Below are 19,888 nucleotides of genomic sequence, written 5' to 3'. Positions count from 1 at the left end.
TGTGAGTGAGTAATGATTACAGAATGTTTTCTTTCTTTTGGTTGGAAAGCAGTGGACAAATGATGACAGGAATCGCTTGGTTTTTTTTAGTCTTAAAACGAAAAAGACTATAGTGTTGATCATGTCATTCTGATTTCATATTACCTTCCTAATCCAAAACAACGTATTGGTTCTGTGACTATAACTGTTCAGGATCACCCATTGATTTTATGTCGTGAGAACTTTTATAGCTATTGTATTAACTAGGTGAGTGACAGGAGCTGAATCTACCAGGCATGCAGTCTATGTTGAGGTGGCAGTGGCCCCACACGCCCTAGCACGTGTAGGCATTGCATACATGCATCGTTAGCGAGTGACTCCATGTTGAGGTTTAGGGTAGAACTCCTTGAGTCCAGATGGTTGTTTGGACACATTTTGTCCCCACGGCCCCTCCTTCCCAGTAACCTCCAGATTTGAAATAAAAATTTGGATTCATCAGCAGATCAGCTTTTTTGAAAACTTGAAAATTTTTACCTAAAAAGTTTTGAATTTATGTGAAATGCAAATTTTGCATTAAAATTTTATACAAGATTTAAACATTTAAATTTTTACATAAAAATACAAGTATTTTCTTCTTGATTTATTTTCTCCTGCAAGAGCATTGGAGAACCACTTCCTATGCAGCAATTGGTTGGAACCAGTGATAGCCACCTTATGTGGTGGGGCCGGGGCACTCCACTTTGACAACCCTATACCTGGCCTGCTTCACTCACAGGCACTGGAGACTGACCCATGTTATAGAGTTTGAACCCTAAGCAAACTCTATCTGCTAGAATACATTTTCATTGCAGTGCTTTTCATTCAAATAATATAGTTTCTGTCTTTTTTAAAGCTTTCAACTTGGAGTGTCCATCCTGTCTAATCCTAAGGATTAAAATTTGTTTATGATAGTTATAGTGTATAACTTTCATGTCTTATAAGTAAAGCAGTGCTGTAAATTGGTGAAAATTTAACATTTTAGTAATAATTAATTGAGACATTTGGACACAGTTGAGCTACTCTCTATTTACATTTCTTTCAAATCCTTCTGGATGCAATAAGTGGTAGGTACTGATGATTTACTTTTATGCTCTTGAGCTGTCATCACTGTACTGTACATGTTTGGACTACACTGCTGCAGTGTTGAAGGGGTAAAAAGAAACTTAATTTAGGATGAGGGCCGTATTAACACTTTGCTATTAGGAGATGCTTATAGTACTTGGAAATAGCTTTGTCTTTATTTGAAATAAAAATTTAATGTTATGTTAAATGTGCCTCCTGTAACGGATGAAAAACCCAATGAATCCCTGATTTTGTCCGTCGATAGCTCTTGTGGATATTATGGTAAAATTTTGAACAGTTAGAACTTGCCAACTGTTCTCTCCATTAAAAATGTTTATGATATGTATTTTTAGGACAAAACTGGAAGATCTTGGCAAAACAAGTTGTTAATTGGCAGTTAGTAATAAGCCCCAGTATTCCCTGATTAAAACATACTTCCATCCCAAATATCTATAAACTACCAAAACCACATGGTCAGATCGGCAGACTTGGTCTTTAAGGTGATGACCTCTTAGGTATGACAAGTTCCTGAATCTAGCAATTTATCATTTTGTTCATTAGGCCATATTTGGGGCAAAAAAGAAATAAATACAAAAGATAAGATTTTCACCATCAAAGATGACAAAAATGCATTTCTTCCTAACCTCAGTTAATCGGTATTAGAGCTAATCAGGGATTTATTACAGTGACTGGTAACTATTGACTAAGAAGGAAACCTTAATTCTTTGCCTTTGAGATTTTAGCTATTAAAGAAAACTCAATTTACCTAGGATTAGAATTTAGGTTGTACCACTTATGTGAGTGATGATAAGGACTTGAATTAGAGTTAGCTGTACTTGTTGGTGTACTTAAAACATGGCTTCGGTATATGTTTTAAGATAGAGCCAATGGGATTTAATGATGGATTGGTTAGAGGTATGAAGGAAATAGAGAAGGCAACAATGGCTTATAAGATTTTGACCTGAACAGTTGGAAAAATGAAATTGCTATTTACTGGGGTGAGGAAAAAGGCTTGAAGGGATGTAGAAAGAGCTCAGTTTTGGGTGTGTTAGTTTTGAGATGCCTGTTAGGCAGCAAATGGAGATGCCCCGTAGGTAGTTGGATATATGTGTTAGGAGAGAAGACTATTCTACTAATGTATATTTGGTGATCTCGGCATAGAAATGCTTTTTAAAACTACAAGGCTTGATGAGATCACCAAGAGAGTGAACACAGACAGGAAAAAGGAGTCCTGTGCAACTCCTGTGTTTATATATAAGTTGGGAGATGAGAAGAACCAGCAAAAGACACAGAAATGGCCATAGAGGTTGATGGAGAACCAGGTGAATGTGGTTTCTTAGAAACCAAGGGAAAGAAAAAGCTATTTCAAAGAGAAGGAGGTGATCAACTTTATCAGATGCTATCGTCTGGCCCCATGCAATTAGGTCAGAGAATAGATCATTGGAGTGGTCAAGGTGAAAACCTGATTGTAGAGGGTTTAAGGAGATAATGGAAGGAAAGAATTTGAGGTAATAAGTATTGACAAGTCTTTTAAAGAACTTTGCTGTAAAGGGAAGTAAAGAAATGGAGTAGTAACTGGAAGAGGCGGTAGGTCTGGAGAATTATTATTCTTTCTTTTTCTAATGCAACCAGAGGCTTCACTGTACATTCAAAACACTTCACAAATATTTTTCTATAAAATGAGCTGAGGAAAAGTGGTCCAACTGTTGATTCCTGGAGTACCCCAACATTTAGTTGTTCGGAAGATGAGGAAGAACCAGAAAAAGAAACAGAGGTCTCAGCATTGGGGTAAAATAAAAGAGAAGTTTCAGCAGCCTTTTTGTAGTAGTACTGGGTGCAGCTGGAGTTCGAGGAAGGCATTCATGGACATTTGGGATGAGTTGGCTTAAAGAGCCACACAGGTGTCTTTGCTGAAGGATTCCTGAACCTTTACGTGCTCACATGCCTGTCTAGCTCTAAGAGGAATGCGCGGGGGTTGAGCAATTAGGTTGCAGCATTTCCCTGACATCTGACCATGCCCCCCTTTTTTTTTTCAGAGAGTATCTCCTGGGACCCAGCAGAAGTCAGCTTGGGAAATGCTGCTATCTAGGGCTCAATGCCTTAACAGTTCTTTGGCATTACAGGGGTCAGACCAGTAAGAAGTCAGGAGCAGATGGTTTTGACAAGGAGAACTTTCTTCAAAGAGTTTCTTGGTGGTTTTTATTTTTACCCTTCCAGAATTCCTCACTGACAGATCAACTGAAATTCTCAGGAAATAGTCTATTACACAAATAGTAGTTTCACTCTTTATGATAGTTTAAACATTAGCCTTTCATTTCTTTTCAAATACAAGATGCTATTTTCAAGCTATGGTAAAATCCATGTTATTTGGCAGCTTCCCAACCAGAAGACTGTAACTGACATTTTGGATTTTCACCCAGTACAAATCATCGGGATGCTGAGATTCCCCTACCAGGTTCTCTAAGAAGAGGCCACTGGGCTGTCTTTCACCAAGGAAACAGTGAACCAGAGCCTCCCTACAGAACACAGGGGAAACTCCAAGCCGCAATGCAGAAATTGGGGGAGCAACTGCACCTCGGCCTGCAGTGCTCAGCTAAATCCTCTCCTAGCTCAGCACCTCCTGCCTCCAATAGCCCCTCAGGGAAGAAGTAGCTGAGATATTAAGTTACTTATATAAGACCACACAGCTATAGAGAGGTAGAGCTAAGATTCAGGCCAGACAATCTGAATCCCAGAACCTAAGCTTTATATCATCTGGAGCGGCGTAAGCTGGGGATGTGTATTTGGGAGTCTCAGCATATAAATGCCTTTTTAAAACTATAAGACTGGATGAGGTACCAAGAGTGAACACAGACAGAAGAAAAGTGGCCTGAGTCCTGGGAAAACTGAGTCCTGGAAAACCCTGTATATAAGTTGGGGAAATGAAGAAGACTGAGACTGAGAAGTTATGGCCCTAGAGGTTGAGGAGAACTAGCTGAGCGTGGGGTCCTAGAAACCAAGGGAAAAGGTCTTTCAAGGAAAAGAGAATGATGAATTTGATCAGGTGCTGTTGCTGGGTCCTATGTGGACATTGTAGATACTTTATTCTTTTTTACCAATGCCAGGTGGTAGAATGAGGACACTGTGAGGCCTTCCAATATGAAGGCCTCTAGACCTCTGGTCTAGAACAGTAGGGGTCCTAAGGAGAAGGTGATACAAAGTCCTAGGGCCAAATGAGATTGTAGTTAGTTCTTAGAAGGATATTTAAAAATTTATAACCTGAGTTGTGGGAAAATTTAGATGTGGGTTTTTTAGGGAAAAAATATTTAAACATTTAGAGGATCTCTATAAAGTAAAACTATAGAGAATGTTAGAATCAGAAAGAATGTAATTTGAGTCATATTTTTCATTTTTATGTACAAAGATGCTGAAGCCCAGAGAGCTACTGACTTTCCAGTCCAGAGACTATCCAATCTGTCAGCAGCACATTTAAGGCTCAAAGCCAATTCTGTGAATCCCAGAATCATCATGAAATTTGTTGGTAAAATTTGTGGTAATAGCTTTTCTGAGCAAGCCTTCATTCACCCTGAAAAACTACTTAGTCATAAGCTTCCTGCAGTGAAAGGTGTGTGTCTTACAGAGCTAGATTTAGAATTCTTCATGGTTCGAGGCTTTGTGGGAGTAAAGAGAGCCCTAAATTTGGAGTCCTGAGGCTTTCATTCAAGTCTCAGTTTTTCCACTTCCTCTGTGACCGTAAGCAAACCACATAACCATTCTGAGCCTTGCTGCTTTTTCACCTGAAAAATATGTGTAGTATACATCTTTCTACCTGAGATGGTATTTTGAAGGTCTTCATGCAAAAGCACTATGGAAAGTAAAGCATCATGCAAAAATAGGGACTTGGTGTTTTTATTAAGATTTCATAAGGAACTAGTTTCCGCATCCTACAAAAACATAATTGCCTTCAGAGCAAGATCCATGTGTGTTTCATTCTTCTTTCCCTCATCGTAAGTGCAGAATAAATATTTGCTAAATAGTGAAGAGCTTTTATCACCTTTAGCAAAATGGAATACTCATGATAATTCTCCATGTGAGTGGTGGTATAATAGGTATTACGGGGATTGCCATGTTTATGTGGATGCCTTCACTGGGCTTTTAAGCTAAAAATAGGAGGGCAGTCTTGTCTGATGCAACGTGCCTCTGAAGTGTGGTGTTGTCTGTATGGTAAAAGAAGTCATAGAAGTAGCCGTGAGACTGGAACAACATGCTGTTCTCATCAGACAGCATTTTAATCTTATTTTAAGGTTCCTTGGACATGATATTTATATGTGAGAACAATAGAGCTTTTCCCTTTATGTAGCCTTGTTTCAGTACTAATAATGAAATTTACCATAATGCTGCCTTTGTGTTTTGTCCAGATTTACCAAGGGATCTTTTTATGGCATCCTTGTTTTAAATGTGGAAAATGAGGTAGGGGTGACATACAGTAAAATGACTAACATATGGCATTAATTCCTCATTCTGTTGATATTTCTCATTTGTTAGGTTGAATTTAGGAATCACATCTTCAAATTGCTCTGCCCTATTTATTACTTTCAACTTAAAGCAATGATGGAGTAGAAGTAAAATACTTGTTTTTTTCATTAACAATGTATGTATACAAAACTACATGAAATCAGTGTCAAAGAATGTTAAAACTTTGAGACGCTGCTCTAGAGACCATCTAACACAGAGTCCTCATTTTACTGCTCTGAGACTTTTCCTGATTTGCCCAGTATCACACAGGCTTAGCATCCAGCTCTGTTGACCTGTAGTTAAATGGGGTTTTATTTTATAAAGTATTCACATTATTTTGGACTATATTAAGCAGGTTTGTGTGAAACTGGCAACTAGCTGAGTACATCTGCTTTCAGATTGAAGTCTGAAGACCAAACTATTTTTAGAGCAGTAAACTACATTCCAGGGTTTAATGCTGCACATAAAGAATGCTCAGAATATACTTATTCACAAGTTGTGTCTCCTTGAAAGACAGCTCTTGAAAGCCATGGGCAGGGAACTTATGGGAAAAAGATGGGGTGGGTAGGAGGGGGTCTCCTGACTCAACTCATTAAGGAAAAAAAAAGCCCATAATAGACACAAAGCAATAAAACCAACCAGACACACTTCCCCAGCCCTTCTCTCTGGAGTGGGTCATTTAAGGTCTATCATGTTTGTGCCAGTAAAAGAAAGAGGAGAGTGACTATTATCACATCAGGTAAGAATTTACTATGTAAGGACATAAGATGTGCACAGCCAACAGTGCCACCTCACAGTACCAAATTTACATGCCTGAATAGCACAGTGAGAAATACAGTAGACAGGCCTTGCCTGTAGCAAACTGGATCTTTACGCTACAAAATATGTGCATATTATACTAAGAAAATGCCTGTGACACTGTCAGTAGATGGAAAAATATAAGTTACCTAGGACTTAACAATTTGATAAAGAAGACAGAATTAACAGGAGAAGGGAAAATGGTAGGGAAAAGGACTATCTGTCTCCTCAAATGTTCACAGTAATGTAAAATTGAGCTGGAGGCACCCTTGTCTGTCTAGGCTGGTGTCCTGCTCTCCAGAAGGGAAAATGCCCATGCAAATAAGGTTGCCCTAGTGTTTCCCATGTTCCTCCTCATGCTAGATTCGTCAGAATTCCATTAATGCAGCAAAACCCAACAGACACAAGGCACTCAGCTCCACTTGACCACTCTCCAGGTTGCTGATGTCTCCGATGATGTCCGTCTGCAAGAGGATAATATGCGTGCAGTTGTGTAAGAGAAATTACGGCTAATGTCAGATCATACTAGGTCAGTCTTGGGAAACGTGTAGGCTTTTCCCCCCCAGTTTTAAGATTCAACGCTTCAGTATTATTTTTTGAGTGCCTAATTTATATAGATCTCTTCAAAAGTTGACAACAAATTTATAAACTATAATCAGAAACTAAAAAATTAAGAAATATGAAATGCCTAATTTGCAGTTTGTTCTCTTTCATTTCCTACCCCTCTTTAAAAAAAATTTTTTTTTTAATCTTTTAACAAATATTCTGAGTCCCTAACATATGCCAGGCTATCTTTTAGCAATGAACAAACAGATGAAACTCCCTGCCCTTGTGGAACCTTTGTGCATATGGGGGAGACAAGCAATGAATAAGATAAAGAAACGAAATGGATGGATGGTTAAATAGCGGTAAGGATATATGAAATGCTGAGGCAGAGAGGGCAGCGGTGGTAAAATTCAAGTGAGTGGCTTATGTTAACCTTCTGGAAAGGTGTCTTTTGAGTAAAGATCTGGCAGAAGTGAACAAGTAAGCCAGGCAGACAATGGATGGAAGAGCTTCTTGTTGGAGAACAGCACACATGGTGGCCTTGAGGCAAGAGTGTGCTTCCTGGTTGAACAACAGAGTAGTAAGTGGAGAGGGAGCGGACCTAGCAAAGGGGAGTGCAGGGGGATTCCAGCTCAGAGAACTAATGGCGACCAAAACATATGGGGGCATTATTGGATTTTACGCTGTATCATTTAGGATCACCATAAGATCACTATGGAATGAACTGTTTCCCCCAAATTCATATCTGGAAGCCCTAAGCCCCAGTATGACTATGTTTGGAGATAAGGCCTTTAAAGAGGTGATTAAGATAGGATTACGTCCTTATAAGAAGAGGAAGAAACACCAGGAATGCACACACACAAAGAAAGGCCATCTGTAAGCCAAGGATAAAGGCCTCAGAAGAAACCAAACCTTCTGATGCCCTCACCTTGGACTTCCAGCCTCCAGAACTGTGAGAAAATAAATTTATGTCGTGTAAATCGCCCAGCCTGAGGTATTTTATTATGGAAGCCCTAGCAGACTAATACATTATGCTAACACCCAGTTATCTTTGACAAAGAGACCTTTCTGCTAAGTAGTCAAGTTGATCTTGAGCAAACTTTACAGTATTAGCTAACAGCAATACTTATTTTGTGTCAATCCAAACAGCTGACTCATCCTACAGGTACTGTATTTGACTTTAAACAGATAGCCCTGGAGATTAGTCATCCAAAGCAGAGCTGGTAAATCAATCCAGCCAGATACAGTTTCTTTTGCATTGACAGTTTAAAAGTAGTTCTTACAATTATTTTACTTCTCTTTTGTGTTGTCTCTTTTTTTTTTAACATAGAATTGGCCTTTGGCTGATATAAATGTAGAAGTAAGGTGCCATACCTTCTCTTTCCATCTCTTTATTCTCCCAAAACATGCTCTCTTCTTAATATATTACCATCATTCTTCTAACAAAACTTCTTTCTTAACATCACAGAAAATGATGGAGGGAAAGAAGAGATTGGCTGCTTTTGGAGGTTTATTATTCTGAACACTGTGTTTAAAGATAAACTGAGGCATATTCAAATTTTTTTAAAGAGTTTATTTGAGGAACAGTCCATTGGACTTGGGCAGCACCGAACTGAAAGTGGTTAGGAGAACTCCACCAACAGGAGCTAGAGGACTTATATAAAGTGCAGAAGCAAAAAAAAAAAAAAAGAAAATCATGTGATTGGCTATAGCTTAAAGCCTCATTGGCTGTTTGTGATTGGCTCAGGCTTCCTCCACCTGAACCCAATTGGGATTAATCATGACCTCAATGAAAAAGGCACACCACATGTTACTTGTCTTCTGAACACAATAATAGGAAGAACACAAGGCAACTTGTGGCCAACTCTTTTGCCAAAAACACCCTTCTAAAGAAGGTAGCTGCTGAACTTGGGTGAGGGAATGCAAAGGTTGCCATGTTTGTTTTTTTTAAGAGAAGCTAGAAATCAAGATGCTTGTGTACAGCTTCCCCATTTTAAAATATAGTCTATTGGTTTTTTTTTAACAGTTGGAAACACTGTGTGGCCCAAACCAAACAAACTTTCAGCTGTCCCTTCCTCAGGCCCAACACGTCATTTTGTGCCCCACTGCGTTCCAGTTCTTTTGCCTTCCAGTGCCAAGGCCTCTGGAAAGTCTTTCTCTGCTCCTTGATCCACATCCATCTACGCCTTCCCAACTGCCTGTGGCATTTGTGGTTGGGTAGCTGTGGTGTTGTGATTTACAATAAGAAATATACATTTGGTCTTCATGGTTCCTGACTTACAGTTCCCAAAACCCTTGGAATTCCCTGATAAGAGCAATGGAAGCATCATTTATTGTAATATTTGGTCTTTTGTCCTCAGTTCCTGAACCATAAGGTGAAATAGGCGTCTACTTATTTGTAACAACCCTCTTTCAACCACATCTGAGATGATGTTAATGAAGTGACTTTTGGAAAGCCTCTAGGTAGCTTAAAGATGTGGACCGGTTGCCAGGGGAACCAACCATGTGATTAGAGAGATGGAACTTTCAGCCCTGCACCCCCGACCTCTCAGGAGGGGAGAGGGGCTAGAGATTTGAGTTCAGCCACCAGTGGCCACTGATTTACTGAATTATGCCTGTGTAATGAAGCCTCTAAAAAAAATCCCTGAACTACAGTTTGGAGAGCTTCCACATTGGTGTACATGTGGAGGTGCTGGGAGAGAGGGCTTGGAGGCCCTGTGCCCCTTCCCACACACCTTGCCCAATGCATCTCTTCCATCTGCCTATTTCTGAGTTATATCCTTTTATAATAAACTAGTAATCTAGTAAGTAAACTGTTTTCCTGAGTTCTGTGAGCTGTTCTAGCGAATTAGTCAAATCTGAGGAGGGGTTGTGGGGACCTCCAATTTATAGTCAGTTGGTCAGAAGCACAGGTGACAACATGGACTTGTGATTGGCATCTGGGGGAAGTGTCAGTCTTGTGCGAAAGAACCCTTACCTGTAGGATCTGATGTTATCTCCAGGTAAATAGTGTCAGAATTTAGTTATTTGCTTGGTGGTATTGGAAAACGCAATTGGAGTATTCCACCCGTGGTCTTCCTCCATGGTTACAGAGAAACCATAAGTGCATGCTTACACGCTTCTGTTAAAGGTTTTTTAATCATTTCACATGGCTAAACTTGTCTTCAGAACAATGTTACATGTTCATAGAAGGCAATTTGCCAGTATTCTAACACTGGTTTTCTCTGTAGCACTCAAGCATGATTGTTTTTGAAACTTGGAAGATTAGCGATACAGCAAGCTGGCATATACAAAACCTTTAGCAATTGATAAATACTCAGCAATTGTTCATCATTTTATTAGGAACAGCAAAACAGCAGTATAAAAAAAACACTGGCCTAAAAATATCCATTTTCTTCAGTCCTACCTTTTAGCATGCAGTCAATTTTTCATTAAAATATCTCATTCTATTTTTGCAGACTATCAAACTTTTCAAATAGAATTTTCCAGTTCTGGGATACCCAATAATCTGCAATAGAGATTGTGCTGCATAATGTTTTGTTCTATGGCTATGTGGGTTTTTTGAATAATAATTAACATTTATTAACGTGTGCTTTCATTGCATGCAATATATCTTGTAGTCCTTATCAGCCTGATAATAAATGCTACTGTTGTACCCATTTTAGAGATGGGGTCTGAGAAGTTAAGTAACTAGTAGAGGTTACACAGCTAGTAAGTATAGAGGCCAGGATTGAACATTATTGGTGAAAATAACACCAGCTGCTATAACAAGCAAACCCCAAAATTCATAGTTGCCTAAACACAAGTGTGTGTCTCACTCACCTTAAATCCAAATTGGGGTTTCTGATTAGCAGAAGGCTCTCCTCCAAAATGCAATCAGGGTCCCAGTCTCCTTACATCACATAGGCCTGAAGATCATCAGATAAAGAACATGGACAATGGTACATAAGAAGATTTTCTGCCAGGCCTGATAGTGGCACGTATTACTTTAGTCCATTGGTTCAATTTTAGTCATGTACCCACACCCAGCTGCAAAGGAGGCAGGGAAATGTAGTCTAGCAGTGTGTTCAGGAAGAAGAGTAAATGGACCCAGCACCCACCGTGCCCTGGTTCTGTAACCCATGCACATAGCCATTATGGTAAACTGCCTCTGTAATTAATTTTAGAATTGGACATAATATGTTGTATGCTACATGTACTTTTTTTAGCTACTGGTTGATGAAAAAAACCTCTGTTCTATTTTGAAATGGTATTTTTTAAATGTCTCTATGTCTACTTCAATGTCTCTATGTTGAAGTGCTTTTCTAATGTCACTTGTTCTATTTGTAAATGCACTGCTTTGACTATAGTCTGTTGCTTCAAGCTCTCTCTATTTTTAAAAAATAGAAAACCACGGGGGTGTTAAATACAGCAGGGGAATATACTCAATAATATTGTAATAACTAGGTATGGTGCCAGAGGGGTATTAGATTTATCTGGGTTATCACTTCCTAAGGTATATAAATGTCTAATTACCATGTTACACATCTGAAACTAATATAAGATTACATGTCAACTATAACTGAAAAAATTTTAAAAAACTGAAAACTGATTTTAAAAAACTGAAAATTTTAAAAAACTGAAAACTGAAATTTTAAAAAATAATCTAATAAAAGGTGAAAAATAATAAAACCAGAAAACGAAACCTTCACAATTATGAAACCAATGAATAAAGTATTTTTAAAAGTTTTTTGGAACTGTGTCTATCTAGATTTATTTTCCTGACCCCACCAAAGGAGGATAACAACTTGTTTAAAAGAATCTTTTCTTGACTCTGTGGCAGATCTCAAGCAACTCTCCTAAGAGTGGAAAGATGAATTAAAATATAACCACTAAATAAAGACTTTGAGACTTTTAAAATTAAATCGTGTGCTCATAGTTTTCTAAGAAACCACAAAATAGCACTCAATAAGGTGGTCTTAAAAGTTTTAAAGATATGAGTATGAATGATAGGAAGTCTCAGCTGCTAGTTAGACTGTGATTAAGACAAAAGCAATTAAATAATTTCTGTATTATTTTTTGCTACTTTAACTTTCTCATTTCGAAATCTTCAGGAGAAATATGTTATTGGACAATGTATTTGTTCTCACAAAAAGATATAGCCCGAAGAATGCTGGCTTTTTATAGTTAGTTTAACTCCCCAGTTGATAATTCTTCAAGGACCCATCTGTGCCACTCAGGGAATTAGCAAGAAAGCAGAGAACTACAACTACCAGGCCATTGGGTTCCACTGGTGTGGAGCTGTTAGCATCTGAGAAATCTAAAGTTCCATTTACATTCTAACAAATAGTCACTTGGAAAGTGGAAGAATTGAGTGAGTTCTGTACTTTTAGAAATTCTACTTTTTAAAAATCTTTACTGTGACAAACTAGTTATGATTGACTTTTTAACCAAATTAATTGGTCACACTAGTTAAAACCCTTGAGATTCTTTGTTTATTCACAAACATAGCCTTGGAAGGTTTATTTTAGTCCCTCATCCACTCATTGAGCATTTCTAGAGAGTGCCTTCTCTGTCAAGCACTTTGTCAGGTTTAGGGAATACACAGTTACATGTAAGGCAAGCTCCTGCTTCCAACTGACTTTCAATTAGAGACCTAAAATAAAAAGGAAAAAAACCGCACAAAATCAAGACAGTCACATCAGAGGACAAGAAATACTCAGATGGGTGTTCTAGGAGCTAGTATGAGAGCTTCTAGACTGAGTGAGGGGTCCAGTCAAGGAATCTTTCCTTGAGAAAGAACCAGAAAAAGATATTAGAGACATGAAATCGTGGTCAGAGAGGTATATGAGTGGGGCATGTAACAAGTAATGGACAGAGAGAACCAAAATGGATCAGTATTCTGCTTTTTCATCTTATCATTTTTGTGTGTTATTTCTCATTAGTTCTAAATTCCAATAAAAGTGCTTTGCTTTTTAAACATTTTAAAAGCACGTTAAATTCTTATGCTTGTAGAATACCCTAGGATCTGCATAGGCCTTAGACAATATAAAATACTTTATTGTACTTTTCAATGCTGACATAGAAGTTTGTTGTAGAAAGTGGTCTATTTTTAGCCTCTAGAGGAATTCAAACTTCTCTAAAAGAATAGAGATACTCATATAAAACATTCTCTTAAACAGCTTCCACTGTTTATATGATTTGATGCTCCATTGAAATCTCCACAGAAAGCTTCAAATACGTCTTGGCTCAGAGTTTTTCAGACCAAGGTCCCTTATTTTTTTATGAGTCAGAAGAGCATGTTGATGGATGAAACTGGTGAAATATTGACATTTGGATGGTTAACCATTTTATTTGTCTCAAGACCGAGATCATGCCAATGTGTTTTGTAATTACAAAATCCCCATTGACTAGATGCTGATTTAGGGAAGGAGTAATCCTGAGAAGTTAATGTAACAACTAGCTTGTCTAGTTGGACATTTCTGTCTTATGTAAACAGCTCAATTTATACAAATCTTGATGTATTTTGAAGTATTTTGCCTAGGTACTGCTAATATCTCAAGATAACTGTCATTTTCAATCCTTTTTTTCTTTTTCTTCCTAACTCTCCTTGACATTTTGTGATTTAGCTCAGTTTATTTAGATGTTCTTTTATCATAAACTTAATTGGAGTGGGAGTGTTAGAGATAAGTTTGGATTGGCCATCTGTGTTTTTGTAAATCTCAAGGGATTGCTATCAAGTCCCCTGGTCCGTGAGACAGGAATTTCTTCCTTCTAGTTCTGGGTCTTTTCCATGGGCAGCAGGAAATCAGTTGCTTTCAGACTGACATCCCCCTGGTCAAGTTGCAGGCCATCTGCTTGGACATATGGTCACTCTTTGATCTTTTAACAATTTATTCTCTGTTGCCTCTGGTGCCTGGGACACCAGGCCTGTGAGGAGGCCCCATTGGATTCTCTCTGACTCTTTGGGAAACATGAGGATGGATTTTCCTGTGAGCTTTTCTTTTAGGGACAGATATATTAACTAACCTGCTTGAAAAATTCCAACTTATTTGTGAACAGAACCTGGTCATGTTAATGTTTCTCCTATGGGAGTCTGCATGGTGGATTCATTCCTAGCTAACCCCTTCTCTTAATGCCATCTTATGGAGAACTATTCTGGACCAGGTAGGAAAGTGTCATTTCTCCTTTGTACTTTATTTTTTTAATTGTGGTTAAAATATGCAAGACATAAATTTTACCACTTTAACCATTTTTTAGTGTGTATTTCAGTGGCATTCAGTACATTCACATTGTTGTGCAGCCATCCATTTGCAGAAATTTTTCATCTTCTCAAGCTGAAACTCTGTACCCATCAGACTATGAGACCCCCTCCCCACTTCCTCACAGTCACTGGCATTTTACTTTCTGTACTTATGAATTTGATTGCTAGGTACCTCATATAAATGGAGTCATACAATATTTGTCCTTTTTGTCACTTTTTTTTCAGTTAGCATAATGTCTTCAAAGTTTATGCATGTTGTGGCATGTGTAAGATTGTCATTCTTTTATCAAGCTGGATAATATTCCATTGTAAGCATATGCCACATTTTGTTTATCTCTTCATACCTTGATGGACATTTGGGTTGTTTCCACCTTTTGGCTATTGTGAATAATGCTGCTCTGAACATTGGTGTACAAATATCTCTTTGAGTCCCTGCTTTCACTTGTTTTGGGTATATACCTAGAAGTGGCAGGTGTTGGATCATATGATAATTCTATGTTTAATTTTTCAGTGAACCACCATACTGTTTTCCACAGTGGTTCTGCTTTATTCTCGATCCCTGTGATAGCTGCACACCTGTTTTCATGACCGAAGAGCGTGAGATTAGGGTTGAAATTGACTGAGGGGCTTCTATTCTCTCAGGGATCTCTTTTGTTTAGAACCTTTAAAAAAAACTGATGAATGATACCTGGGGGAGTTGTGAGATTTGAGCTTTCTGTGCCTAATGTGACAAGGGCTGCTAGGTAGCAGGATCAGGCATGCCCTCTTTCTAACTCCTCCCACAAGGTTAATGAGGCATCAAGAGAAACAAAAGGTCCACAAGTTTGCCTTTCTGTGGATTTCTCAGATATAATATATCTAAGCGGTGAGGCCCAAATTTGTCCCTCAGATGTGGTAAGAAGGCAGATTCTCTGACACAGTTCCCAGAGGCCTGAACCTGGGGCGTGAACCACTGACACTAACATACCAGGAGACACTGCAGAGAATGCCTCATCCAGCTCGCCACCCCAAAATCAATGGATCTCATCCCTGTAGGTTATAGGTTGCTTCCTGCCTTGTACACAGAAAAACCAAGTACCCAGAGAACATTTCTTATTCTCCAGAACTTTCCAAATTGTTGACTTATGTCAACTACTCTATTAGGACTTGTACCATGAGACTCAAGAATAAAATCCACCCTCAACTACAAACCAATGATCTTACCTGTTAAAATTTATGCTTACGTGTTAAAATCCATCCAAAATTTATGCTTGCTTCAGTTTACTTGCATGAGAGGACATCCGTCCCTCCCTAGGCTTATCCACCTCACCAGCTGCATCTAATAACGTCACCCAGCTTGAACTCACCTCGGTTCAGTCCTCTGGAAGAGCTTGTTTAGAAAAACAGAATTAGAGAGGATTACCTAAAGGATATGCAATCTCTCTGTTTTTCTTAGAAACTCTTGACATTTATCTATCCGTGGATTAAGCAGGACCATCAAAAAAGGAATTCCTGACTGACGTCATCCTGACCCCTTGTGGAACAGCTTTTACTGTCATCCACTTGGGGCCAGGCTCCTTTGAGTAATGTCATAACATTCAACCCTACAAAGCTCCTTGTACAAATGATGTCGTTACTTACCCATTACACATGGTACCTACTGTATATGAATGAAGCCCTACAGAAGAAATGGCTCCTTGGCCTCGGTCTAGGAACAGTTCTTCTCTGAGCAGTTGGCTTGTTACGATCCTGTGTCCCACGTGAACCACCTGTCTAGTCATGGCCACTAGGAAGCTGAGAGACAGGGCCGCAGTCTGTCTCTCACACAGGCACAAAACGCAGGTTAGATTTTGGGTGTTAACCTCATGCCTGTCTTTACCTTATTTTGTAACCTCCTAGTTTTCTTTTTTTCTCATTGCCTCATTTACTTTAGGTTGTTGAATTACACGAATTTTTGTAAGCTATTCAAATCCTTTAAGGAATAAATTGGAGGTGTAACATGAATGAACCAGATATTCTCAGTTGCTTTGCGTGTTCAGAGGACAAAATGTTCATAAATTATTAGCTTTCAAAGAACCAGAATGAGCTCAATATAGTTGGCATTAAAACCACTACTATTCTGACTGTGACTAAATTGTAAGTTCTGTGCTCTCAGGGACCTTGGCCATCTCTGTATCTCCAGTTGCTAGTGTGTGCTTAGCATGTAGAGATGCTAGATGTGAACAAGCAGGATCTCTCGGCACCTAAGGGTTCCCACCAGGCTTGTAGATGTTCGTGATGCTCTGGTATTTCCTCCCCCTTTGTCACACGTGGGGGCGACACAGCTGGCACTTCTAATGTTCTCCTGTTTCCCTCTTTGCAGACTCACATTTCCAGACTCCCTCCTGGTGCAGTGGCAGGACAGTCCGTGGCAATCGAAGGTGGGGTTTGCCGCCTGGAGAGCCCGGTGAACTGAACCTTCAGGCTGAGCACGAAGCGCCTGAAAGGCATTTCAGAACCTGAGCTTTTGGTTTGGTGTTTTTAACTGAAGTTGGATGTTTTATCATCTTTATTTTATAATTCCTATTGCAGCCTCGTGCACCGTTTGCGACACTAGTGCTGCTATAGTTAGTGCTTAGTGATGGGCCTTTGGCAGGTGAGTGGGACTGAAAGAGAGAGAGAGAGAGAGAGAGAGAGAGAGAGAGAGAGAATGTGTGAGTGCTTACGTGTGCACAGTGTGAGTGCTTGCTTCTCCTTTGATGAAATAGAAACTCCTCCTTATTGTGTAACCTAAGACCAGGAATGATTAAATCATCTTTACAAAATATGTGCTTTAACTGTTTACAAGTAAAACCTAAAGTTGCAGGAAACATTTTTATTTCATAAAGAGGTGCCTACTGTCGTGATGTAATGTGTCTGAACTGAAGAGTAAATCTACTTCTTTACATGATTTGACAGTGGTAGTGCTCCAGTAATAAGTAATAAAGTGTTTTTATTTGTTAACCAGTTTAAGTGGATCCTGTGCTAACTTAAACTGTTATTCTCATCCCTCATATGGGGCATTTTTCTTTAACAAAGAATGGTTTCAGTGAAACAATCTAGCAGAGAATTAAGGTCAGAACCTTTTTAAATAATAGTCTTATTGATAAAGTTTGTACTTCTTCCCTCAAGCCTTTCTAAGCTTAAATATTGCATAGCTTCGAGCTGTATGTACTATATTATGAAAGAATATGTAAAGAGAACATACAGTAATGCACAGTCCTTAATTTGTGTATAGTGGAATGTTATTTACAATGTAACTGTAAATAAGAAAGCAAAATTTATGGGAAAATTCAATATTATCTTTGTTTCTTGTTTAAATATATTTTTAAGGTAAAGGCACAAAAATAAAAGAGGCATATTACTGGGTATGTGGTGTGTGACTCCTCTTCGCAGACTAATAAATTATCTTTCGAATCCTAGATTGGAGAGCCATTTTTTATTTTGTTTGTAAAAAGTTACTTCTTCCAGAAATCATACCTTTAGTCTTCTTGCTTATGACTCTGATTGTGCAAAATCCAGCCTTATCTTTGTACGTTAGGTTGGACACTAGCAAGGTGGAAGATGAACTTAGTACATGATTGAATAATCAATATAGAAAGCCCTAAAATATCCACTGCAATTTTATAAAAATAACAAAGGGAAGGAATAAGAAGAGTTTGCTCTGAAAAATTGTAGTGGCAGTTGAAAACTCAATGGTTTCAGTTGATAAATTGCTTCTAAATGTTATATTTAGTGATTCTGGGGCCACATAAGAAAACTGAGACTTTCCTTTTGATTTTCTACGTAAGAAGTGGCTATCGAGAAGATACTAAAGATAGACTTGCTCAGGGGGTGGAAATTCCCTGTACCATATAATCATGGCTCTGGGCGGTAACTGATAAAGCCCCGGATGAAATTATATACTTGACATCAATGTATGGCCAAATTATAAAGGAAAGACAACCAAAATGGAGTGGGTGTAAATATGAATGATTTGGGAGTCGCTGACTTATATTCCTCGTACAGGCAATTACATTTGTCTTGCTATGTTCTCTAGACAGGTTGGTGCCATGGTATCTGTTTCTCATTCTTAACGAGGCTGAGAACTTAGTGAGAGATGGGCTGGCTGGTGGGGAGTCTTTGGCTTCAAAAGCTTTCAAAGACCTGTTACCTGTTGGCAGGGTTTTTTCAGGAACTGGACTGGATCACGTAAAACTATCAGGACACTTTGGAGTCTGAAAATCATCTGACCTATTTCACCAGGAATGCCATGTCTTTCATCTCCTTTTGACTTTATTCCATTCATATTTAAAAGTTTGGGCTTGTTAAAAAACCCCTTTTAAGAAGAGTTTAAAAACTGGTCAGTATAAAAGAGCACAGTTACTCCTAGAACAGTTTAGGACTTTATTCTCCAGTTTCTAATTTTTTTATTTTGTTTAATTTAAGGAATATTGTGAAACCAGGAGAGGAAAAAAAAAATAGAATCACGGAGGCAAAAATGTAATAGGTAGTACAAGTTCCTTCATTATGACCTCAAATGTCAAGGAACAGACACTGTATCCAGAGGATATTGACAGATATAAAATCAACTTCATTTCACACAAAAGAAAAGATAGAAACATAAGAAAGTAACCCTGTTTCCTAGTCTGATTTATATGACGTACAAAGATTCTGAAGCTACATATTAAGGTGCCCACTTTTAATGTGGGTGATCTTAGCTGTATGTCTGTATTCTATTTCTTTTTAAGGCCTGGACATTGTATATTTGGTTCTCCTGAGTATAATTAGCCTGGTCTGGGTTCCTCAAGGCCGTCCCTGTGATCTTGCTCTGGTTTAGAAATGGGCATCTTCCAGTCTTGGTGAGGAGGTGGAGGGCATGTGTTCTGCCTTAAGGAACCTGGCGAGCCTGCGCTGACTGACGACACATGTGACAGCCTTGTCTAGGCTTTGTCCTCCTCTCTTGTCAGCTCTGCCATTTCCCCTGCCTTCTGTGTGTCTGCCTATGGCAGGCATTTTCTCGTCTTTGAATTGCCACTTCTAAATGTGAACTTGAACTTAGAAGTCAATGTCTGTTAGAATTGTGTACAAAATACATAGAAATAAGTCCAAAATGCTTGTCTTAGGTTCTTGTCAGGGAGCAAAATGGATGAGTTTTAATTCGTGGATATGGGGACATACCTTTTGGCTACTCAAAAGCCTTTTGTGCCTAATTCCTCATTTTCTCCTGTGTTTGAGAGTGCTGATGTTGCAAACCAGATCCCTGCGCATAAACAAGGTGACTTTGTTTTGAAGCATTGGATGGAGGGTGTGAGGGAGGAACCAAGGGAGTAAAGAAGGGAAGATTTAGAAAAATCTAGAATTATTCTTGAATCTTAAGACTCTACTTAATTATCGTGCAATCTTTTTTTTTAAATCTGGTCATTATTATAAAAGCAATCAATGCTTATAAAAAATCAGAAAATAGATAAGAAAAAGCAAGACAAAAATGAACTCATAACCTCACTTCCCTAAAGACAGCAATTGATAACACTTTAGCTTTATGCCCTTATAGACTCTTTATGCATAAATTTTCTATGTGTTTTTAACATAGAAATGGAGTTATATGACCCCCCAAAATGGTGTTATATAACCTGTAGTTTCACTTAATAATATCATGGAAAGGTGTCCAGACCCATAGGGATATATCATATCTCATTTCCTGCTTCCCCACACAACGCTGATTCCGCTAATGCTGTTGAATACACATAT

At 38.6% G+C, this 19,888-nt stretch overlaps 1 protein-coding gene across 3 annotated transcripts in view; it reads left to right on the top strand.

Annotated features, from left to right (window-relative positions):
* Positions 1-17,579, top strand: part of TASP1 (taspase 1) — a 259,989-nt gene extending 242,410 nt beyond the window's left edge. For all 3 annotated transcript variants that reach the window (XR_013992327.1, XM_081034656.1, XM_081034657.1), the window contains one exon: positions 16,503-17,579. Coding sequence is in view for 2 of the 3 variants with exons in the window: in XM_081034656.1 (XP_080890782.1) it covers positions 16,503-16,595 (93 nt within the window). In the remaining variant the exon portion in view is untranslated. The remainder of the gene's footprint in view (positions 1-16,502) is intronic.
* The last annotated feature ends 2,309 nt before the right edge of the window (positions 17,580-19,888 follow it).

The sequence above is a fragment of the Rhinolophus hipposideros genome, assembly GCF_964194185.1.
Source record: "Rhinolophus hipposideros genome assembly, chromosome: 22".
Taxonomy (NCBI): Eukaryota; Metazoa; Chordata; class Mammalia; order Chiroptera; family Rhinolophidae; genus Rhinolophus; species Rhinolophus hipposideros.
The sequence above is the reverse complement of the archived record's forward strand: the minus strand, read 5'-3'. Positions and strand labels throughout refer to the sequence as shown.